Source organism: Bison bison, unplaced genomic scaffold (assembly GCF_000754665.1).
Source record: "Bison bison bison isolate TAMUID 2011002044 unplaced genomic scaffold, Bison_UMD1.0 scf7180017864484, whole genome shotgun sequence".
In the NCBI taxonomy this organism is placed as follows: domain Eukaryota; kingdom Metazoa; phylum Chordata; class Mammalia; order Artiodactyla; family Bovidae; genus Bison; species Bison bison.
This window is the reverse complement of record NW_011495044.1, coordinates 4,736,627-4,757,431: the sequence shown is the minus strand read 5'-3', so window position 1 is coordinate 4,757,431 and position 20,805 is coordinate 4,736,627. Positions and strand designations below refer to the sequence as shown.

Sequence of the window (20,805 nt, the reverse complement as noted above, 5' to 3'; positions counted from 1 at the left end):
ATGTAGCTTTTGTGCGTGTGTGTGATAAAATACACTATTTAAAATTTTTTTAATTTACCATTTTAGCCATTTGCGAGTGTACAATTCAGTGGCATTAAGTATGGTCACACTGTTGCACAACCATCTCCAGAACTTTTTCCAAACTGAAACTCTGTACCCATTAAACACTAACTCTTCATTCCTTCTTTCCCTCTAGCCCCTGGCAATCAACTGTCTTCTGTCTGTGAATCTGACCCATCTAAGTGGGATCATACCAGATTTGTCTTTCTGTGTGACTTCTAGGTTTATACTGTAGCATGTTTCAGAATTTCATCCCTTTTTAAGGCTGGATAGTACATATCTTATGTTTATTTTTTTTTGTTTGCCAACTAGCATGTGAATGTCATGAGGGCAGTGATTTGTCTGTTTTGTTTCCTGATCCATCCCAAGTCATTAGAATAGCACTCAGCTCAGAGTTAGCACTTGAATATTTCTTGAGTAAATGTTGAAGGTGAGGTAGGTGTTCTTACTACTCTCATTTTACAGATGAGAAAATGAGTCTCAGAGAAGGTAAATAACTTGCCCAAGACCAAGTTATTAATAGTTAGTAGTAGAGCCAGAACTGGATCCCTGAACTGTGGGCCCTTCTAACCATGGGTCTCCATGGCCTTGGTTCTCAGCTGCCTTTTCTATTTTTTTAAGATTTTATTTATTTTATGTTTGACAGCACTGGGTCTTGGGTGCTGCACACAGGCTTTCTCCAGTTGCAGGGACCTCTCTCTAGCTGAAGTTCATGGGCTTCTCATGATGGAGGGCTTCTCTTGTTGCGGAGCACAGGCTCAGTAGTGGGGCGTGGGTTCCGTTGCTCTGAGGCATGTGGGATCTTTCTGGACCATGGGATTCACATGTGGGGAGGCAGACCTTTGCCACCCTCAATCCTGCTTATAGTTATTTCACGGGGCCCAGTCCTCCCTTGTGGCCGCTCCAGAAGGAAATCTTCCCCTGGAATTAGCCTCCCTTCACCCCGTGTGTACACACAATGGTGAGAACCCCAGCACTGGGGCTGCTTCTTCTCCCCAAAGTCTCAGCCTCCATTCTCATCCCCCAGCCCATAGAAAGCCCCTGTGTCTAGAGCCTTAACCCCTGGGGAGAGGCAGTCAAGACTCAGAAGGGTCTGACCTCCTGCTCCATGCTTGGAATTGTAGGCCAGAACCCTGTCTCAGTCTGCCCTTCCAGGGTTGGCCATCAGTACCTTCCCAGAGACCCTGGGGTGGGTGGATCCAGAGGGAGGAATTTCCTTCCCACCAGGCACCCTGTGGGGCTGCTGAAGAGTCCAGGCCGGGCCCGAATCCTGGGGTTTTGGCATCCAGCTCCCACTCAGACTCTCCCCTTCCTCAGGATCACCTTCTCCACCCCCCTGGCCATCATCGCCTACTTCCTCATCTGGTTCGTGCCCGACTTCCACCAGGGCCAGACCCTGTGGTACTTGCTTTTCTACTGCCTCTTTGAAACGCTGGTCACGGTGAGTGTGGGCAGGGGGACGGAAGTCCCTGGGGCCTCCGGGGTTGGTGCCCAAAGCCACATCTGTCTGTCCATCGTCTGACTGGCCGAGGGCCTCTCTTCCATGCCAGTGTTTCCACGTTCCCTACTCAGCTCTCACCATGTTCATCAGCACGGAGCAGAGTGAGCGTGATTCTGCCACTGCCTATCGTAAGTTTCCCCCGCCCACTGATCCCACCCACCAGGCACCCAGAGTCCCCCACTCCTTGACTCTCCTACCATGTTTCTTCCCTTTTGGGCTCAGCTCTCTGCTCTTGGGAGAAGGTGTGAAACCATACTAAAAAATAACTGATTGCTCTCTTGAGACCAGAGAGGTACAAGGACCAGGCAGAGGTCACACAGCAAGGCCACAAGTTTAAGCCAAGATGCCATCTATAACCATTCCATCCGGAGCTGTTTCCATCTCTTGGGGCTAGAGCTTCTGGGGCTTCTATCCATCTGACGTTCCTCCCTGGGGGCCCACAAGCCATGCGGCCCTTCCAAAGGACCTTTTTTTCTGCTCAGGGATGACCGTGGAGGTGTTAGGTACAGTGCTGGGCACAGCAATCCAGGGGCAGATCGTGGGCCAAGCAGATTCGCCTTGTATCCCAGATGCCAATGCTTCTACAGTCAATCGCACGCAGAGTTCCACCTCGATCAAAGAAACGGTGAGTTCTTGGCAGGGCAGGGATGGGGGAAGATGAGGAATGATGGGGTTTGCAGTTATCCTCAGAATAGTAATAATGGCTAGTGTTGGTAATTTGTTGGGCATTTGTTACATATAGTTTTAATATGTCCACTTTGCAGATAAGGAAACTGATGCACTGAAAGGCTAAATAATTTGTCCAATGTAATATAGCTAGTGAGTTGCAGAAACTAGGTTTCGGAAGATTTGAACTGTGGGCTTTCAGACTCCACATCCTGGCCTTTTTAGAGTTCATCTGGGCTTGTTCCAGCCTTGGGAAGCAGCAGCAGGCCCAAGCTAACTTTCTCATTTCACAGATGGAGACAGAGAGGCCCCCAGAGAAGGGACTGATCAAAGGTCATTGAGTAGAGCTGCTGGGAGCTGGGATGAAATCAGACTGACTGTGTCTCTATGTGATCTTTACCTGCTTTATAGCAAAATGCATACCTGCTGGCGGCAGGAGTCATTGCCTCCATCTATGTCATCTGTGCTGTCATCTTGATCCTGGGCGTGCGGGAACAGAGAGGTGAGGGGTCCCAGGGAGGGGTACAGGCCCCATCGTGGGGCAGTTTTTGTCCCTCTGCCTGGGCCTCAGACTCTGGGAGGGGCCTCTGCTCCTGCTCACTGTCCCCTCTGGCCCCCAGAATCCTACGAGACTCAGCAGACCAAGCAGATGCCCTTCTTTCGGGGCCTCCGGCTGGTCATGAGCCATGGGCCGTACATCAAGCTTATTGCCGGCTTCCTCTTCACCTCCTTGGCTTTCATGGTGAGTGGGGCTCTGATATGCTCAGCCTGATGGGGGAGTGCAATAGGGGATGGGATAGGCCTTAGAATGTGACAGGGCCTGAGGGACAGGTGGGATGGGGGGTGGGGTGAGCAGAGGTCCCCCGAGCATGCAAAGAGTCTTCGAGGCTCAGCTCCATCAGCACCTGTTTCTTTGTCTTTCTTCCTGCCACACCGTCCTGGCCCCCAGCTGGTGGAGGGGAACTTTGCCTTGTTTTGTACCTACACCTTGGGCTTTCGGAACGAATTCCAGAATCTGCTCCTGGCAATCATGGTGCGTGTGGGGCCCCAAGGGTGGCTGAAGGGGCTTAGGCAGTGAGATGGTTCTTTGGATAGCCAGAGGATATTTCCCAGACTGGCCAAGATCGTGAGGGATGAGGGAGGCTTCTCAGAACATTTGGATCTGACCTACAGTGGCTTAGGTAGGACTATGAAAGAAAGAGTTTGGGTACATATATCAAATCTTTATTGGGACTCCCTGGTGGTCCAGTGGCTAAGACTCCACATTCCCAATGCAGGGGGTCTGGGTTCAGTCCCTGGCCAGGGAACTAGCTCCCACATGCCGCCACAGAAGATCCTGTAACTAAGAGTTTGCATGCTGCAACTATGGGGAAAAAAAAAAAAAAAAGATCCTGCGTGCTGCAACTAAGACCTGGCACAGCCAAATAAATATTTTAAAAATATCTTTATATTGTACACCTTGAACTAGTAACTAGTACAATGTTCTTGTCAATTATATCTTAGTAACACTGGGGAAAAAAGAAAGCATTGGGGTTAGATGTTCAAGTAGAAAGCATAGCGAAAGCAAAGATGTGGAGGCCAGAACTCAGAGTTCTGTATTCAGAGGGCAGCAGATAAGATCAGGACTTTGTCCTAGCTCCTTGAAGAGCCATCAGCTGCCGTGGAGCAATCCAGGGGATGGCAGCTGGCTGCTCCTGGTCAGGGCTAGCAACACCTTTGGAGTCCTGGGAAGGGCAAGAGGGATTCCAGGGCTCTAACCCACTTCTTCACCCCTTTGCCCCTCCACAGTTCTCAGCCACAGTCACCATCCCCATCTGGCAGTGGTTCCTAACCCGGTTTGGCAAAAAGACAGCTGTGTACATTGGAATCTCGGTGAGTGGGGCTGAAAGGGTAGGGCCTGGGCTGGCCTGGGGGTTACTGCTGGGAGCCCCCCAGCTGACTCATCTTCCTACACCCACTCTCCTAGTCAGCAGTGCCATTTCTCATCTTGGTGGCCCTCATGGAGAGTAATCTGATTGTCACATACGTGGTGGCTGTGGCAGCTGGCATCAGCGTTGCAGCTGCCTTCTTACTACCATGGTAAGTGTATATATATATATATATATATTGGTATGTTCCCCAGCCTCCCAGCTCCCCAGTTCTGAAACTCCTTAGGGAGAATCTGTGGGGACTTCTCTTTCTGCAGGTCCAGGTTGGGAGTGGGGCAGGTCCTCCCAGTACAATTGTACAGATTGTGAACTGCTTGAGCACACCTAGTCAGGATGGGAAATGGGGGTTCAAACCCTGTACTTTACTTGCCCAGCTGAGCAGCTACATGTGGGGCTACTTCATCTCAGAGGAAGAGGCCTTCTTTTTTGATTCACATGAAGTGGCCATCTCATCACTGAACTGTGTGTGTGTACTATAGAACTGCCAGCTCCCAGAGGAGCGCTCTTACTGACCTGGACCACACGGGCTAGTGGAGGCCTGGGGTTGCTAGGTGGGAGGGTGCTCATGGCCGCCACCCCTGTGTGCAGGTCCATGCTGCCGGACGTCATTGATGACTTCCACTTGAAGCAGCCCCACATCCACGGGACCGAGCCCATCTTCTTCTCCTTCTACGTCTTCTTCACCAAGTTTGCCTCTGGAGTCTCTCTGGGCATCTCCACCCTCAGTCTGGAGTGAGTGGGGTGGGGGTCTGGGTAATGCTGGGCAGGGGCAGGCCCCAGGTGCCCCCTGCTCACCACTCCCCTAACCACTGGGCCCCACAGCTTCACCGGGTACCAGACCCGTGGCTGCTCCCAGCCGGCACGTGTCAAGTTCACGCTGAAGATGCTGGTGACCATGGCTCCCATAGTCCTCATCCTCATAGGCCTGCTGCTCTTCAAGCTGTACCCCATTGATGAGGAGAAGCGGCGGCAGAACAAGAAGGCCCTGCAGGCTCTGAGGTGAGTGGGCAAGGGATGGTTGGTGGACAAAAGAGCATCATCCAGTCTAAGCCCTTGAAAAGCACCTCCTGGAGCTGCCAAGCTCGGATCTGCCTCCCACACATCTTCCCCTCCACCGCTTCTCCTCTGCCCTTCCCCTCTGCCAGTTCATCACAATGGCAGTTGATGTATCTTTTCTTCTTTTTGACTATTTTATTTTTAAAAATTATTTATTTGGCTGCATCGAGTTGCAGCACACAGAATCTTTGTTGCAGCATGCAGGCTGCTCTAGTTACGGCATGGGACCTCTGTAGTTGCAGTATGCGGGCTTAGGTGCCCCTCAGTATGTGGGATCTTAGTTCCTCAACCAGGAATCGAATCGATGAGTCTCCAGATGCCAGGAAGGGAGCTAAAGACTACATCCCCTTGCATTGGAGGGTGGATTCTTAACCACTGGACCACTGGGAAAGTCTCCTAGTTAATGTTTCTTGAGCCCTTTGCTGTCTGCTTATGCTGAGTTGGTTTTACATTTATTCATTCATCAAGTACGTATATGGGAAGCCTGTGTGCCAGGCCTTGGTCTAGTGAATGATACAAACAAAAATCCCTGTCACCTAAGGCGGTTTACATTTTAGAGAGTGTACTCATGATCTCCTGTGGTCATCTTAACAGCCTTGGGCATCAGAGATTCCTGTGATTCTCACTCTGCAGATGAAGAAAGTGAGGCTTAATCAGAAGTGTGACAAGTGATAAGGGGCAGACCTGGGGTTTGAGCCCCTGTATTCTAATTCCAGAGCCCATACTCTTCATGGCTTTCCTGGCATGCAGGACCTCAGTGTGAAGACCAGAGAGCAGGGTGGAGTGAGTTATGCCAGCTCATCAACCTGCCCAGGCCAGGATGTAGTACTGGAACTTGGGGTGCCTTGAGGACAGCAGGAACAGTGAACAAACCTCAGCAGTTTCTGGGCTGAGAGTGGGAGTGAACAAGCACTGTCCTGTGATTTAGACTAACCTGGCAGTCAGCTAAGCCTGCAGAGCCAAGATCCCTCGGGGAACAAGCAGGTGAGTAAGGATGCTTCCTCCAACCTGTCTCCTCTGGTTCTTGCAGGGAAGAGGCCAGCAGCTCAGGCTGCTCTGACACAGACTCTACAGAACTGGCCAGCATCCTCTAGTACCTACTGGATGGCCCGAAGCCACTATATACAGGGCCTGGGTCACCAGGCTACACGAGGAATCGAGGCCCGCTTGCCTGCTCCCTGCATAGCTGGTCTCCAGATGCCAGGAAGGGAGCTAAAGACTTCATCGTAGGCTGCTCCCTGAATAGCTGGTCTCCAGATGCCAGGAAGGGAGCTAAAGACTTCATAGTAAGTGACCCAGGACACCTCCTGTGCCTATCATGGGGCGGGCATCAGCCGCCGGCCTCCCTGTGACCACCCTAGGGGCCAAGCCCAGGGACTGCTACTGTGAATATGCCAAGGACTGATTGGGCCTAGCCTGGAACACTAATGTAGAAACGTTGTATACAGAGACTAATTAATAACTTAATGACCATGTATATAGCAGTGTGTATGTATGTATATGTCTGTAAGCTATTAATGTTATTAATTTTCATAAAAGCTGGAAAACTGAGCTGCCTGTTTCTGCCTTTGTTCTCAGCGACTCACTGAGCCCTTCTGTTCCAGGATGCAGAGAGTAAGAGGGAGCCAGAATGTGTGTGGGGGTGTAACAACAGCATTGGCTAACGTTTACTAAATACCTGTCTGTACCAGGCCCAGTTGTGGAAGTTTTCCTCTCACCTTGATGGTGTTCTCACTTAATCCTGGGAACCATTTTGCTGGGTCAGGACTGTCCTCATTTTATTTTATTAGTATTTTTAAATTTTTTGGCTATGTGGCATGTGGGGTCTTAGTTCCCCAACCAGGGTTAGAATCCATGCCCTCAGCAGTGGGAGCACAGTCTTAATTACTGGACCACCAGGGAAGTCCCCTGTCCCCATTTTACAGGTGAGGAAACTGAGCCCCACTACTGAGAGAAACTTGGCTAAACTCACACAGCCAATAGAGATCTAACTGGGATAACATCCCAGGTGTGTGAGACTCCAGTATCTTAACCACAACCCACTGTACCCTGAGTCTGAGAACAGCCAGTTTGCTCTGCTCAGGCCTGTGCGCTCTGCTTCCCGCCCTGTGCGTGCCTGAGCACGCGGGGCTGGCTGTGCAGGGGCGGATTCTGTGATTAGGACCCTGGGGGCCCGAGAGACCTGTGATTCTCTATCACTGATGACAGTGTTGGAAGGCCAGTCAATGTGTTGCTTGAGGGGAAGGATCTCACCACTGGTATCGGGGAGGAGGGCAGTGGGAAACGCCTAGTTTGTAGCATTTGCCTATTTCTAGAGTGTAAATGTTCCCACTGTAGCCAATTTCAAGTTACCAGCGGTTATTCTATCCTGAAAATTTAGTAATTGGCCCTCGCAAGCTGGTAGGAGCTTGTCTTAGCAAGTCATCGCGTGTAACACACTCAGGCCAAGCTCCCCCCGCCAAGAAAAAAAATCAAGAAAACAGCACTTGCAAGATTAGAGGCTATCAGTCTAGCCCTTTATTTTATTGTTATTATTCATTTTTTTAAATTTCGTTTTCTTTTTTCATTTAGCCCTTTATTTTATGTAGATGGATAAATGAGGCCCAGAGAAGAGACATGGTTAAACTGTTTAGGCTTGGTTTTTACTTTGGGTTTGGGGCTCCATTTTTTTTTTTTTTTGAATTGGAGCTCCATTTACTGGATGAAGCTCTACACAACCACTTCTACAGGCACTGTTACACATACCTAATAAATATAAATTTCATTAGTCCTCATAACTTCCCCACTTTACAGATCAGGAAACTGAGGTGCAGAAAAACTAGTAAGTGGAGAATCTGATACTTGAACCCAGGCTATCTCACTATAGATGAAGTCACTCAGTTGTATCCGACTGTTTAAGACCCCATGAACTATAGCCAACTAGGCTCCTCCGTCCACGGGATTTTCCAGGCAAGAGTACTGGAGTGGGTCGCCATTTCCTTCTCCAGAGGATCTTCCTGACCCAGGGATCGAACCCTGGTCTCCTGCATTGTAGGCAGACGCTTTACTATCTGAGCCATTAGGGAAGTCATCTCACTATAGGGCCTGTGTTCTTGAACCACTGCTTTAGGCTGTTATGTGAACCAGTAGTTTTGCCACCACCAACCCAGGTCCCACTGCTGCCTTTGGAGCTGCCCTCAGAGTTAGAGGCTGCTCTGGTCCAATCTCTACAGCTGGAGCATTCTAGGACTCTCAGCTTCCCTGGTGGCTCAGAGGTTAAAGCGTCTGCCTGTAATGTGGGAGACCGGGGTTCGATCCCTGGGTTGGGAAGATCCCCTGGAGAAGGAAATGGCAACCCACTCCAGTATTCTTGCCTGGACAATCCCATGGACGGAGGAGCCTAGTGTGCTACAGTCCACAGGGTTGCAAAGAGTCAGACACGACTGAGCTACTTCACTTCACTAACACCTCCCTTCTCCCTCCACTCTAATCAATAAGCACCAAATCCCATCTTTAAAACAGAAATTCCCTAAACCACCCAAGTTTGCTTCTTTCCCCCTCCCTGCAATAGCTTCCCAGGTTTTATCTTCTCTCACCTGGATGATTATACCTGTGTCTTCACTGGCTTCTGATCTCCTCAAACCATATCTGATTCCTTCTGCAAGCTATTTAAGATAACCAAGATAGCTCTCCAAGTTAGAAACTTCTTTTGAGTCCCCATTATCAGATGCAAATGTTCTACCTGATCTCTCAGGAACCCTTATCTCTACCATCTTTTTAAAATGCAAATTTTTAAAAAGAGGGTTAAGTCATTTAGAACTTGACACTTCCTTGGTGGTTCAGATGATAAAGAATCTATCTGCAGTGCAGGAGACCCAGGTTCTATCCCTAGGTTGGGAAGATCCCCTGGAAAGGGGACTGGCAACCCACTCCAGTATTCTTGCCTGAAGAATTCCATGGACAGAGGAGGCTGGCCAGCTACAGTCCATGGGATTGCAAAGAGTTGGACACGGCCGAGTGACTAACACATCTTCAGAAGGAAATCCAAGATCCCTGCCAACTTCCCAGCTCTAGGTTTATACGCAGGCCACCTGGCCCTGGAACATACCTCTGACCTCTGGTACTCCAGCATGTCTTGGCTCCAGCGTGCCTCTCATAAGCTATTCCTGCCTCCTGCATCTTTAGGGCAACTCTGGGAATCAATGCTCTCATCATGGCACCAGGCAAGGAGGGAAGGGGTGGGCTGTGTGGAGCCAAATTAATGAGCTAAGACTTTAATGAATTAATGAGCGAGGGCTTTGTCAGCTACACCCAACTCCCGCTCACCCACTTCCCTGGTCTCTGTTTCCCCCAACTATACAATGAGGATTTGGAATTGAAAACCCTTGCCTCTCCAGTTTCATGTTCACAGAAAATTGCTCTCCTCAAAAACCCCTTCTTTTGAGGGCATGACTTAGGAGGCGGGATAGGTGGGGGAAGTGGGAAAACAATCTGGGATCTCAGAGACGGCTTGGCTCCACGTCTCTTCTGGAGAGCTCCTACTTTCCTGTCCTTTGGGAGACTTTGCCGCCTTGACTTCCTTCACACTTGGATCCAACAGCACTATAAACCCTGCCTCTCCCTCCCTCTTCACTGTCCTCAGCCAGGCCAACCACACACCCCTCCACAGACCCCTGCTAAGGACCAGGTGTGGCTTTGGCTCCACCTGCTGGAAGAAAGGGAAAATACCTTTTAACATAGCAAAGAAGGATTTCCAGAGCTATCATTGACTGGCTCTAGGACTCTGTTCTTTAGTTGCTAAGTCGTGTCCGACTCTTTGCGACCCCATGGACTGCAGCACACCAGGCCTCCCTGTCCTTCACTGTCTCCCAGAGTTTGCTCAAACTCATGTCCATTGAGTCAGTGATGTCATCAAACCATCTCATCCTCCATCATCCCCTTCTCCTGCCCTCAATCTTTCCCAGCATCAGGGTCTATTCCAATGAGTTGGCTCTTTGCATCAGGTGACCAAAATATTGGAGCTTCAGTTTCAGCATCAGTCCTTCCAGTGAATATTCGGGGCTGATTTCCTCTAGGACTGACTGGTTTGATCTCCTTGCTGTCCAAGGGGCTCTCAAGAGTCTTCTCCAACACCAGTTTGAAAGCACCCTTTCTTTGGTGCTCAGCCTTCATTATGGTCCAACTCTCACATCCATAGATGACTACTGGAAAAACCATAGCTTTGACTATATTGACCTTTGTTGGCAAAATGATGTCTCTGCTTTTTAATACACTGTCTAGGTTTGGCATGGCTTTTCTTCTCTCTCAGTCATGTCCAATTCTTTGCGACCCTGTGGACTGTAGCCTACCAGGCTTCTCTGTCCATGGGATTCTCCAGGCAAGAATACTGAAGTGGGTTGCCGTTTCCTTCTCCAGGGGATCTTCCTGATTCAGAGATCGAACCTGGGTTTCCCGCATTGCAGGGAGACACTTTGCCCTCTGAACCACCAGGGAAGCCCTTCCAAACAGCAAGCGTCTTTTAATTTCGTGCCTGTAGTCACTGTCCACAGTGATTCTAGGACCCTGGCTATCCATTTATGCAACAAATATTTATAATGAGCCTATTATGTGTCATACATCGACTAGGCTCTAAGGATAGAATGGTGAACAAAACAGAGCTTACATTCTTGGTGGGGCCAATGACAAATAAATGGACATGCAAATAAAATAACTTCGGATTGCAGTATGTGCCATGAAAGAAATAAGCAGGTTGTGCTAATAGAGGGAACTGATACAGAGGTCATTTTAAGGTTTTTTTATGTGAATCATTTTTAAAGTCTTTATTGAATTTATTACAATATTGCTGTTTTATGTTTTGGTTTTTTGGCCACAAGGCATGTGGGATCTTAGCTCCCAGACCAGAGATCAAACCTGCACCCCCTCGATTAGAAGTTGAAATCTTTAAACCACTGGACTGATAGGGAAGTCTCTATTTTAAGTTTATTTTAAACAGGTGTTCAGGAAAGAATGTTCTGAGAGAGTGATGTTTGAATCGAATCACAAAGGAGGAGAATTAGCCAGACATTTGAAGAGCTTGGGGGAAAGCTTTGCAGGTGGAGAAGACAGCTAACATAACCCCTGAGGTAGGAACAGTGCAGCCAGAAAGTCATGAAGGAGAGGGTAGGTGGTGTGAGCTGGGTTTGGAGAGGCATACAGGGCCCTGCAGCCCACAGTGAGAGTTTCAATTTTATTTTTAAGAGCAGCCAAAAGTCATTGAAGAGGTTTAAACAGAAAATTGATTTACATTAAAAAAAAAAAAGCGAAGACAGACGCAGGTGGTACCAGGCTTTGTGAGCCATGTTAAGTGTTTTGGTCTTTATCCTAAGAGCAGACAGAAGCCACTGATGAGTCTTTCAAGTGGGGGAACCATGTGATAGATCAGGAGTTTAGAAAGACGCATCAACCGCTTTGTGGAGAGAAGACTGAAGGAAGTGAAAGTGGAAACAAGATGACTAATGAAGAGGCTGCTCTTGTCATGCTCCTGGGTAGTGAAAAGTACCACAGTGGCACTGGAAATAGAAGAAACAGTGGTACTGCTGGCAGTGGAAATAGAAGGCAGATTCGGCAGCTGATTGGCCTGGAAAATTGACAGAGAAATGGTGAGAGAGGGAGAGAGAAATGAAGGCAATGCCTCGATTTCTAACTTGGGAAACAGACTGGCACTTCTGCTAGGTAATAGAGGGAACACTGGAGATGGAGCAAACTTGGGGGACAAAACAAATAATTTGTCACCTGTTTGTATCATTTTCATATAAAAAGAAATAGTGTTACTTTCTATTAATATTAATAATATTTCTTAGAAATTCCACTAAATCAGGAAAAGGATACACACAATCACTACTATTACTATCTAACCTTTCATTGGAGATATGAACCGATACAATGCGATAAAAAAAGAAATAAAAATTGGAAAGGAGTAGGTAAAGTTATCTTTATTTGTTGATAGTAGTTTTGTATTCCAGGAGAACCCAAGTGAATCAGCTGAAAATCTAAACAAAAAAAGTCAGTAAGGAAATGTGTTATAAAATTAATATACAAAAATCAATACCCTTTACATATACAAACTGAAACAGTTAAAACTGCATCCTTCAACATGATGACCACTACCATGTGTAGCTATTTGAATTTAGAAGTAAAATAATTAAACTGAATAAAAACAAAATTCAGTTTCTCAGTCCAACTGGTCACATTTTAAGTTCTCAGTAGCCACATGTGCTTAGTGGCTACTGAATTCATATAATTATAGAACATACCCAGCATGGCAGAAAGTTCTGTTGACCAGTGCTGAGTTGGAAGATATAATGAAAGAGAAGATCACACTCATGAGAGCGACAGAATACCTAGGAATAATCCCATGGACAGAGGAGCCTGGAAGGCCGCAGACCATGGGGTCGCTGAGGGTCAGACATGACTGAGCGACTTCACTTTCACTTTTCACTTTCATACATTGAAGAAGGAAATGGCAGCCCACTCCAGTGTTCTTGCCTGGAGAATCCCAGGGACGGGGGAGCCTGGTGGGCTGCTGTCTGTGCACAGAGTCGGACACGACTGAAGTGACTCAGCAGCAGCAGCAGCAGCTCTATATCAAACCACAAGACGTGGTCACAGCCCCTCTGTCTAGACTTCTCTGTATTCCAGGTCGCAGCCAAAGTCCCATCTCTTTGAGAATTTTCCCTGACTCTATCTAACAGGCTGAGTCAGAGGTTCCTCTAGGATCCCCTAGTTAAAACATACAGTTGATCCTCATTATTTGCCAATTCCGTGTTTGTGAATTTCCTTACTTGCTAAAATTTATTAGCAACCCTAAGAAGGGAGGCAGGAGAGGGAAGAAGAAAGAAGCAGCAATGACAGAAGTGGTGGAGAGCCAGGGAACGGTTGACTGGGTGTTTTGGATGAGATCCAGAGCCTCCCTCTTTTTCTCCAGGGAAGCTATGCGTGGCAGGGTGGGGCTCACAGCTCCAGGGCAGTCAAGGAAGGGAACGATTGCTATGGTCTAAAACATTGTTCATTTTCCGGGGTGAGGCCCAAACCCTAAATTGGCCCAGCCTTGAGTGAGCTCTGATTGCTCACCCATCCAGGAAATTACCTTCTGTCTGACAGAGATCCTGTTGAAAATGACCTGGGGTGGGTACACTAGGTCCCTGCTCCAAGGAGATCCAATATGGACTGGATAGCTTGGAGGGAGTATGGGACATGCTGGGGTGATCTAGGTCAGAGAAGCAAGGAGGGCACAGGACTGCCTGCTCTTAGAGTGGTTCATCAGAGACAAGGGAAGAGGCCTGAAGTCTCTCTGTCTCTGTCCCAGTACCTTCACCTTAGAACTCCCATGCAGCCTCAAAAGATATCTATTCTGAAGAAGGCAGGGAACCACCCAGGGTAGCCCCCAGGCTCAGAGAGGGCGATGGAGTCACACAAGGTCACACAGCCAATCAAGACAGAAGCAGAGTGGAATCTAGTCCTCATTTCCCCACTCAGTATCATTTTTGTTTTCCCACCAAATGGTCACTTTCTTAAGGACCCAGACTCTTGTTCTGTATCAGTCCCCTCCCCTTTACTTCTACCAGGGCTCAGGTTCCTGAGTTAGTTTCCCAGCAGATGGGTTTGGTCTTTTCTGTTAACATCCAGGTGCTAGGCAGTTCCACTCCCTGCTATTCTTTAAAGGGACCCAGACACAAGAGCCACAAGGGAAGAGACCCAGATTGTCCAACCCAACTTCCACCTGTTGCTTGGATGCCCCTACAACATTCCTGCCTTATGGCTGGCTGGCTGCATTTTGCTCACACATGCCATTGGCAGACAATTTATGATGGTTCAAGTTGGTCTGTTTTATTTGTAAAGAAAGAAAGTGAAAGTTGCTCAGTTGTGTCTGACACTTTGCGACCCAGTGGACTATACAGTCCATGGAATTCTCCAGGCCAGAATACTGGAGTGGGTAGCCTTTCCCTTCTCCAGGGGATCTTCCCAACCCGGGGATCGAACCCAGGTCTCTGGCATTGCAAGTGAATTCTGTACCAGCTGAGCCACAAGGGAAGCCCAAGAATACTGGAGTGGGTAGCCTATCCCTTCTCCAGAGGATCTTCCTGACCCAGGAATGGAACCGGGGTCTCCTGCATTGCAGGCAGATTCTTTAGCAACTGAGCTATCAGGGAAGCCCATTTTATTTGTAAAGAAAGGTGTTAAAAAGAGAAATTCCTCATCCTAATTGGAACTAGGTCCTTCTGGTTTGTCCCCACAAATCCACAAAACACAACCTCCCTCCATCCATCTCCTATTTAAAAGAGTCCGTTTCTAGACTCTTTACTCTGTTTCAGCGATCATATTTATCTATTGTTGCTCCAAAGTCTCCCTGTATTAATTACTATAGCTTTATAAATCTCAAAATCTTCCAACTTTTTGGAAGTTGATGAAAGTCTTCCAACTTTTTTTCAAGAGTTCTTGGATATTCAAGGTCCTTTAATTAGCATATAAGTTTTGCTCTCACTTTATCAATTTATACAAAATCACACATACACACACATACTACACATATGGAATTTTAATTGAATTGCAATTAACCTATAGACCAATTTGGAAAAAACTGATAACAATATTGAGTCTTCCAATTCATGACCATGGAACATCTGTCCATTTACTGAGGTTGTGTTTAATTTTTCTCTAGTTAGGTCTTGTTTTTTGTTTTTGGCCATGAAGCTTGTGAGAGCTTAGTTCCCTGACCAGAGATTGAACTTAAATCCTAGACAGGAAGACCACAAACTCCTAACCACTGGACCACCAGGGAATTTCCTCTTGAGATAAGTTTTATAGTTTTCAGTGTTAAAGTCTTGCACAACTTTGATAGATTTATTCCTAGGTATTTAATACTTTTCATGCAGTTAAAAATGGTATCGTTTTTTAAGTTTCATTTTTCCAGTTGTTTCTTGCTAGTTTGTAGAAATACATTTGTTAAGTATATTGATCTTGTATCCAGTAGTCTTTTAAATTCACATATTAATTCTAAGAAACCTGCACATATTTAATTAAATTTTTTTTTCATCCATCTAATGTTCCAGCTGGTATTTTCATTATTTTAAAGCATCCCATGTTTTGACCATCATGCTTATATTTCTGACTCTCTTAAATATCCTGAATCCATTAACTTTCTAAGCTCTTTAGGACCTCCAGCCTATTGACCCTACCACCTTTTTATAGCCCTTCACGTTGCCTACTTACCTCTTGCGGTCCACGGTCTCATCATTATCGTTATTTTCTTGCCCCTTTCCCCTCTATAGAAGGGATCTATAGATCTTGCCTAGATACGCTTCTGTTTCAGTCCAAACCCTAGGCTCAAGGTGGTTGAGAAAAAGACACAATGATGTTGACTAATTTCACAATAAATGGGCCTGTAATGCTACTCATTTCCCCAATCCCTTTGCTTTTTTACTCTCAACTGACTATCTCACACCTTCTATCTTCTCAAACCTCCAAAGCCTTCTTTCTATCTTCACTCTCAACTCATGATCTTGCTTCTTATTTCACTGGAAGAGCAATCAAAAGAGTCTGCATTCTACAACCACATCAACCCACCCACCAGCACATGCACTCTCCTATTCAAGGACATTCCTTCTACAATAGCTTTATCTTTCTCTCTCACATCTTCCTCTTCTCCCTATCTAATGATTCCTTCTCAGCAGCTTACAAACACATCATGTTATCTCCTGTCTTAAAAACCAGATCAAACCAAATCCCTCCTCTGACAGCACACTTTTTTTCCCCTAAGTACCAGCTCACTTCTCTAATCCACTTTATAGCAAAACATCTCAAAAGACTGACTTTACCCCTCTACTTTGTCCACTTTTATTCTCTCTTGAACCCACTCCAGTCTACTTACCCTAAGCTGCAGGCAGTGCTGTACAGGGAGCAGGGGAAAGAGCTGTATTGAGAGATGGGGATGACTGGACTCTAATCCATTCAGGCTTTGCCCCACCATTCCACCAAAACTGCACTTATCAGGTCACCAAAGGACCTCCGTGTTAAGTCCAGTGCTCAGTAGCCTTCGTATTTGCTCATCTACAGCCCAGATGTTCATTTCCTCCTTGAAACTCCTTTGACCTCACAGGGACACCCTTCTCTCTTCTCTTCTTCCCTGCCTGACTTTCCTTCCATCTTCCCAACCTCTACCTGAAGTGCTCAGGACCCAGTCTCAGACCTCTTTACACTACCTGCTTTGGTTGATGGTTCTCAACCCTAATGATCAAACGCCCCTTTTAATTTAATTTACTTTTTAACTGTTTTATCATAAAGAATGTCAAACATACAAATAAAAATGGAGAGAATACTGTATTCCTATATAACTATTGGTTATGGTGGTGTAGATGCTAAGTCATGTCCGATTCTTGTGACCCCCTGGACTGTAGCTTGCCAGGCTCCTCTGTCCATGGGATTTCCTGGGCAGAATACTGGAGTGGGTAGCCATTTCTTCTCCATCATGTGTCTATTATCTGGGTTCAATACTTAATAATACTTCTGCCCATTTGCTTTATCTATCCCTTTTTTTTCTTTTTCTATTTTCTTTGCAAATCCCAGGCACCATGTCATTTTACTCCTACTTATTTCATTGTGAATCTCTTTTTAATTTTTCTCTCTTTATTTCTTCTTTTTTTTTTTTGTAATTCCAGCAAAATTAGTATGCATTTCTTAAAGACATGGGCCATTGCCTTGCAAAACCACAATGCCATAACCAAACCTAACACATTTAAAATAGTTCTTTAGTATCATTTAATATCAGGTCCATAATTTACACTTTCCCTAATGTCTCAGATATATCTCCTTACCTTGAATTTGTTCAAATTTGGATACAAATAGGTCTCCACATTACATTTTGTTACTGTATCCTTTCAGCATTATTCACCACGAGCAAGCAGTCCTCCTCCCTTTATTTTTCACGATTGACTTATTGCAGAAACCAGCTCAAATGCCCTGTAGAATGTTCCACATTCTGGATCCACTTCCTTTTTATAACAAATCTTTTGTAATTTGCCCTTTACTGTCCTGAAATAAGATTCAGAAATAATGTAGCTACTGTATCAGTTAGGGTCTGGCACGAAACAGATGGCACACTCAAGCCGAGTCCAACTGAGTTCAGTTTTATGAAGGGATTATTGACAAAGATGTGGGCAAAGTTAAGGGAACCAACAAGAAATGAGGAAGCAGTGAAGGGCATGTCTCATCCCTGGGCCTGAAGGACCAAGATGAGGGAGTGGTAGCTCCCTTTGGTTGAACACAACCAGAAGCCACTGGGCAAGGAAGCTGGTTGATGTCATGTATGAAAGTCCGCCTTCTGGGGCAGAGAGCAGAGTGCAGAATAACAGAGATCTGGTCTGAAGGGACAAATGGAGAAAACTCATAGCAATTTATACACATAATTTCAGAATAATGAATTGAATTTCCTGTTACAAGGAGAAACAAGAGGAAAACTAATGCATAAAGTGTTATATATTTATTTATATGCAAAAAAAGTTATATATTTATTTATATGCAAAAATTTTGCACAACTTCACCAGAAGTCCTAATGGAACCATCAGGTGCTTGCTTCCCAGAATCACTGTGTCTGCCGAAGCTGCACATGATCCAGCAGAACTGGAGTGGCATCTCAAATACAGAGAAAAGCTGTGTGGTTGATTTTCTGAACAAGGCAAAACACCCTCTTCCATCAATTACGTGGAAAGGGTGTTCTTGGGAAACTTGATGAAACTGGAACCTATTATACAGAGTGAAGTAAGCCAGAAAGAAAAACACCAATACAGTATACTAATGCATATATATGGAATTTAGAAAGATGATAACAATAACCCTGTGTACGAGACAGCAAAAGAGACACCAATGTGTAGATCAGTCTTATGGATTCTGTGGGAGAGGGAGAGGGTGGGGAGATTTGGGAGAATAGCATTGAAACATGTATAATATCATGTATGAAATGAGTCGCCAGTCCAGGTTCGATGCACGGTACTGGATACTTGGGGCTGGTGCACTGGGACGACCCAGAGGGAGGGGAGGGGAGGGAGGAGGGAGGAGGGTTCAGGATGGGGAACGCGGGTATACCTGTGGCAGATTCATTTCGATATTTGGCAAAACTAATACAATATTGTAAAGTTTAAAAATAAAATAAAATTAAAAAGAAAAAAGAAAAAAAATGTTGAATACTCTGTGTTTATGTGGAGAATCAATTTAGGCTCTATGTTGAGATAAATAATAAGCATATTTTTCATCAGATGAATGTCTGATAGGACATTTGAAAATCGTGTGGAACATGGGACAATTTCTGTTGTGCAGGACTGTCCCGTCCATTGCAGTATGCTGAGGAGCTCTGGCCCCACCCACTAAAGCCCCAGAGTGCTCCCCACCCTAATCACCATGACATTACCTAACCCCCAGTCCCTCCCCACAAAAAAAAAATTCTGGCAATTTTCCAAAATTTTCTTTAGTGGGTGGATTATCCTATCGGAGAATCACTGGCTTACATGATCTCCTCCGGTCTCATGGGTTTAAGTGCACTGACAGCTTCCGATTTATTCATTCAGGCTCATCTTCTTTCCTGAGTTCACACTTGTAGATTCAATTTCTACTTCACGTGTCTCTTTACATCACTAGCTGGTATCTCAAAATTTATCTCTAAAACTAAGACCTTGAATCTACTCCTCAGCCCAGACATCCCCACCCTTTTCCTTTCCCAGATTTATTTTAGTTTAGTGACCGTTTAATTCTCCTAGTTGTTCAGGCCAAAAACATCTGAATCATTCCCGACACCTCCCTTTTTCTCACACTCCACTTGGGATTCATCAGTCAATTCTGTTGGCTCCACATTCAAGTGTTAGTTGCTCTGTTGTGTCTGACTCTTTGGATTGTAGCCCGCCAGGTTCCTCTGTCCATGGGGTTTCCTAGGCAAGAATACTGGAGTGGGTTGCCATTTCCTTCTCTGGGAGAATCTTTCAACCCAGGGGTTGAACTTACATCTTCTGTGTCTCCTGCGTTGCAGGTGGATTCTTTACTCACTGAGCCTTTGCAGAAGCCTCCATCATATGAATTTTGGGGGAACACAGCTCAGCCTATAACAGTTGCATTGTATTAAGGAGAACATTACTATAATTTGAAAGTTAAATATAGACAGAAAATGTGTATGAATTTCACTGACTGGCCAAAGGGATAGACCATACCAGGTTGTTGGCATCCCAGTATCATTCTAACTTCCTTCTAAGATTCATCCTCACTTCCCTTATATTTTGGAGGCTGGAAGATTTAGGATTACATTTCCCAGATTCCTTTGACAGCATGGTTCTAGATTGGGTCTTGCAAATGAGAGATGTGCATGTGAGATTTGCAAGGCAGAGGAAAGGAGAAGCTTTTGTTACTCTAGCAGTGGTGACCAAGCTATAGCTTCTGCAGGCAGCAGGTGATCTGGGATGTGACTTCAGATATCCTCGTGTGAATCACCCACTTTCGTGTCTCCGGTAGCTAAGCTCCTTGGTGTTGGTTCCTTATGATTTCTGTACGTCTTGATTTCCTAAACATTAGCAGACATATTTTTGGCTGCAGGATTCTTTGCAAGGTACTTCCCCAAATCTCATATTATTCATTACGAAGCCCTCTTCTTCCTCAATTGTACAGCCATGGAGACCAAACTGGGCAGGGCAATGTGCAGTACCCTGGTTCTCCAACCAGGAGCAGAGGCCGGGAGCTTTCATAACACCCTCAGGACTTGGAGTCTGACATTTTTCCCAAGGGAACTCTGCACCTGGTGGTTGGTTGCAGGACATTTAAGGAGATGAATTAAATATTGCGCTAGGATCAGAAGTCCTTAGTTCTAGGCCCAGCCTAGGTGATTGCTACATGGCCTTGAGCAAAATCCTTATCTTTTGGGATCTTCCTTTTCCCATATATAAAATGGGAGAAAGAAGAAGAAAACAGATTTGAATAATAGCTAATATTTACATACTACTTTCTATGTTCCAGTCATTATTCTGAGGACTTTTTGTACATCCGCTCATTGAATCATCACAAAAACCATATGAGAAAGGTACTATTTCTATCTTACATTTGGGGAAACAGATATTAAGAAACTTACCCAAGGGAATTCCCTGGTGGTCCAGTGGCTAAGATTCCAAGCTCCCAATGCAGGAGGCCTGGCTTCAGTCCCTGGTCAGGGAACTAGACCCTACACGCCACAACTAACACCGAAGATCCTATGTGCCACAATTAAGACCCAGCACAGCCAAATAAACCAATAAAATAAGTAAATACTGAAGAAAAAAAAACAAAGCAAATCTAAATTGTTTTTTTTTAATACACTTCTTTTTAAAAAAAGAAAAGAAAGAAACTTACCCAAGGCGCCCAGGAAGTCACAGCGTGTTTTAGCCAGTAAGCTATTTGGCCCCTTGTTACATGAAAATGTGTGACAGATGGCAATTGAGGGCTTCCTGGGTGGGTCAGTGGTAAAGAATCTGCCTGCCAATGCAGGAGACATGGGTTCAATCCCTGATCCAGGAAGATCCCACATGCTGAGGTGTAACCCTGCGCCACAACTAGACTGTGATCTAGAGCTCA

General features: G+C 45.9%; 1 protein-coding gene across 3 annotated transcripts in view; it reads left to right on the top strand.

Annotated features, from left to right (window-relative positions):
• MFSD2A (major facilitator superfamily domain containing 2A) overlaps positions 1 to 6,762 on the top strand; it is a 10,283-nt gene extending 3,521 nt beyond the window's left edge. Inside the window, exons 2-12 of one of the 3 annotated variants that reach the window (XM_010862727.1) lie at positions 1,378 to 1,501; positions 1,611 to 1,689; positions 2,044 to 2,186; positions 2,639 to 2,729; positions 2,848 to 2,969; positions 3,177 to 3,260; positions 4,016 to 4,099; positions 4,194 to 4,306; positions 4,744 to 4,887; positions 4,978 to 5,154; positions 6,242 to 6,762. In XM_010862727.1, the coding sequence (XP_010861029.1) occupies positions 1,378 to 1,501; positions 1,611 to 1,689; positions 2,044 to 2,186; positions 2,639 to 2,729; positions 2,848 to 2,969; positions 3,177 to 3,260; positions 4,016 to 4,099; positions 4,194 to 4,306; positions 4,744 to 4,887; positions 4,978 to 5,154; positions 6,242 to 6,305 (1,225 nt within the window). In that variant the 3' untranslated portion in view covers positions 6,306 to 6,762. Of the gene's footprint in view, positions 1 to 1,360; positions 1,502 to 1,610; positions 1,690 to 2,043; positions 2,187 to 2,638; positions 2,730 to 2,847; positions 2,970 to 3,176; positions 3,261 to 4,015; positions 4,100 to 4,193; positions 4,307 to 4,743; positions 4,888 to 4,977; positions 5,155 to 6,241 lie in introns of those variants that run through there. The other 2 variants (XM_010862728.1, XM_010862729.1) reach the window with 2 other exon arrangements.
• The last annotated feature ends 14,043 nt before the right edge of the window (positions 6,763 to 20,805 follow it).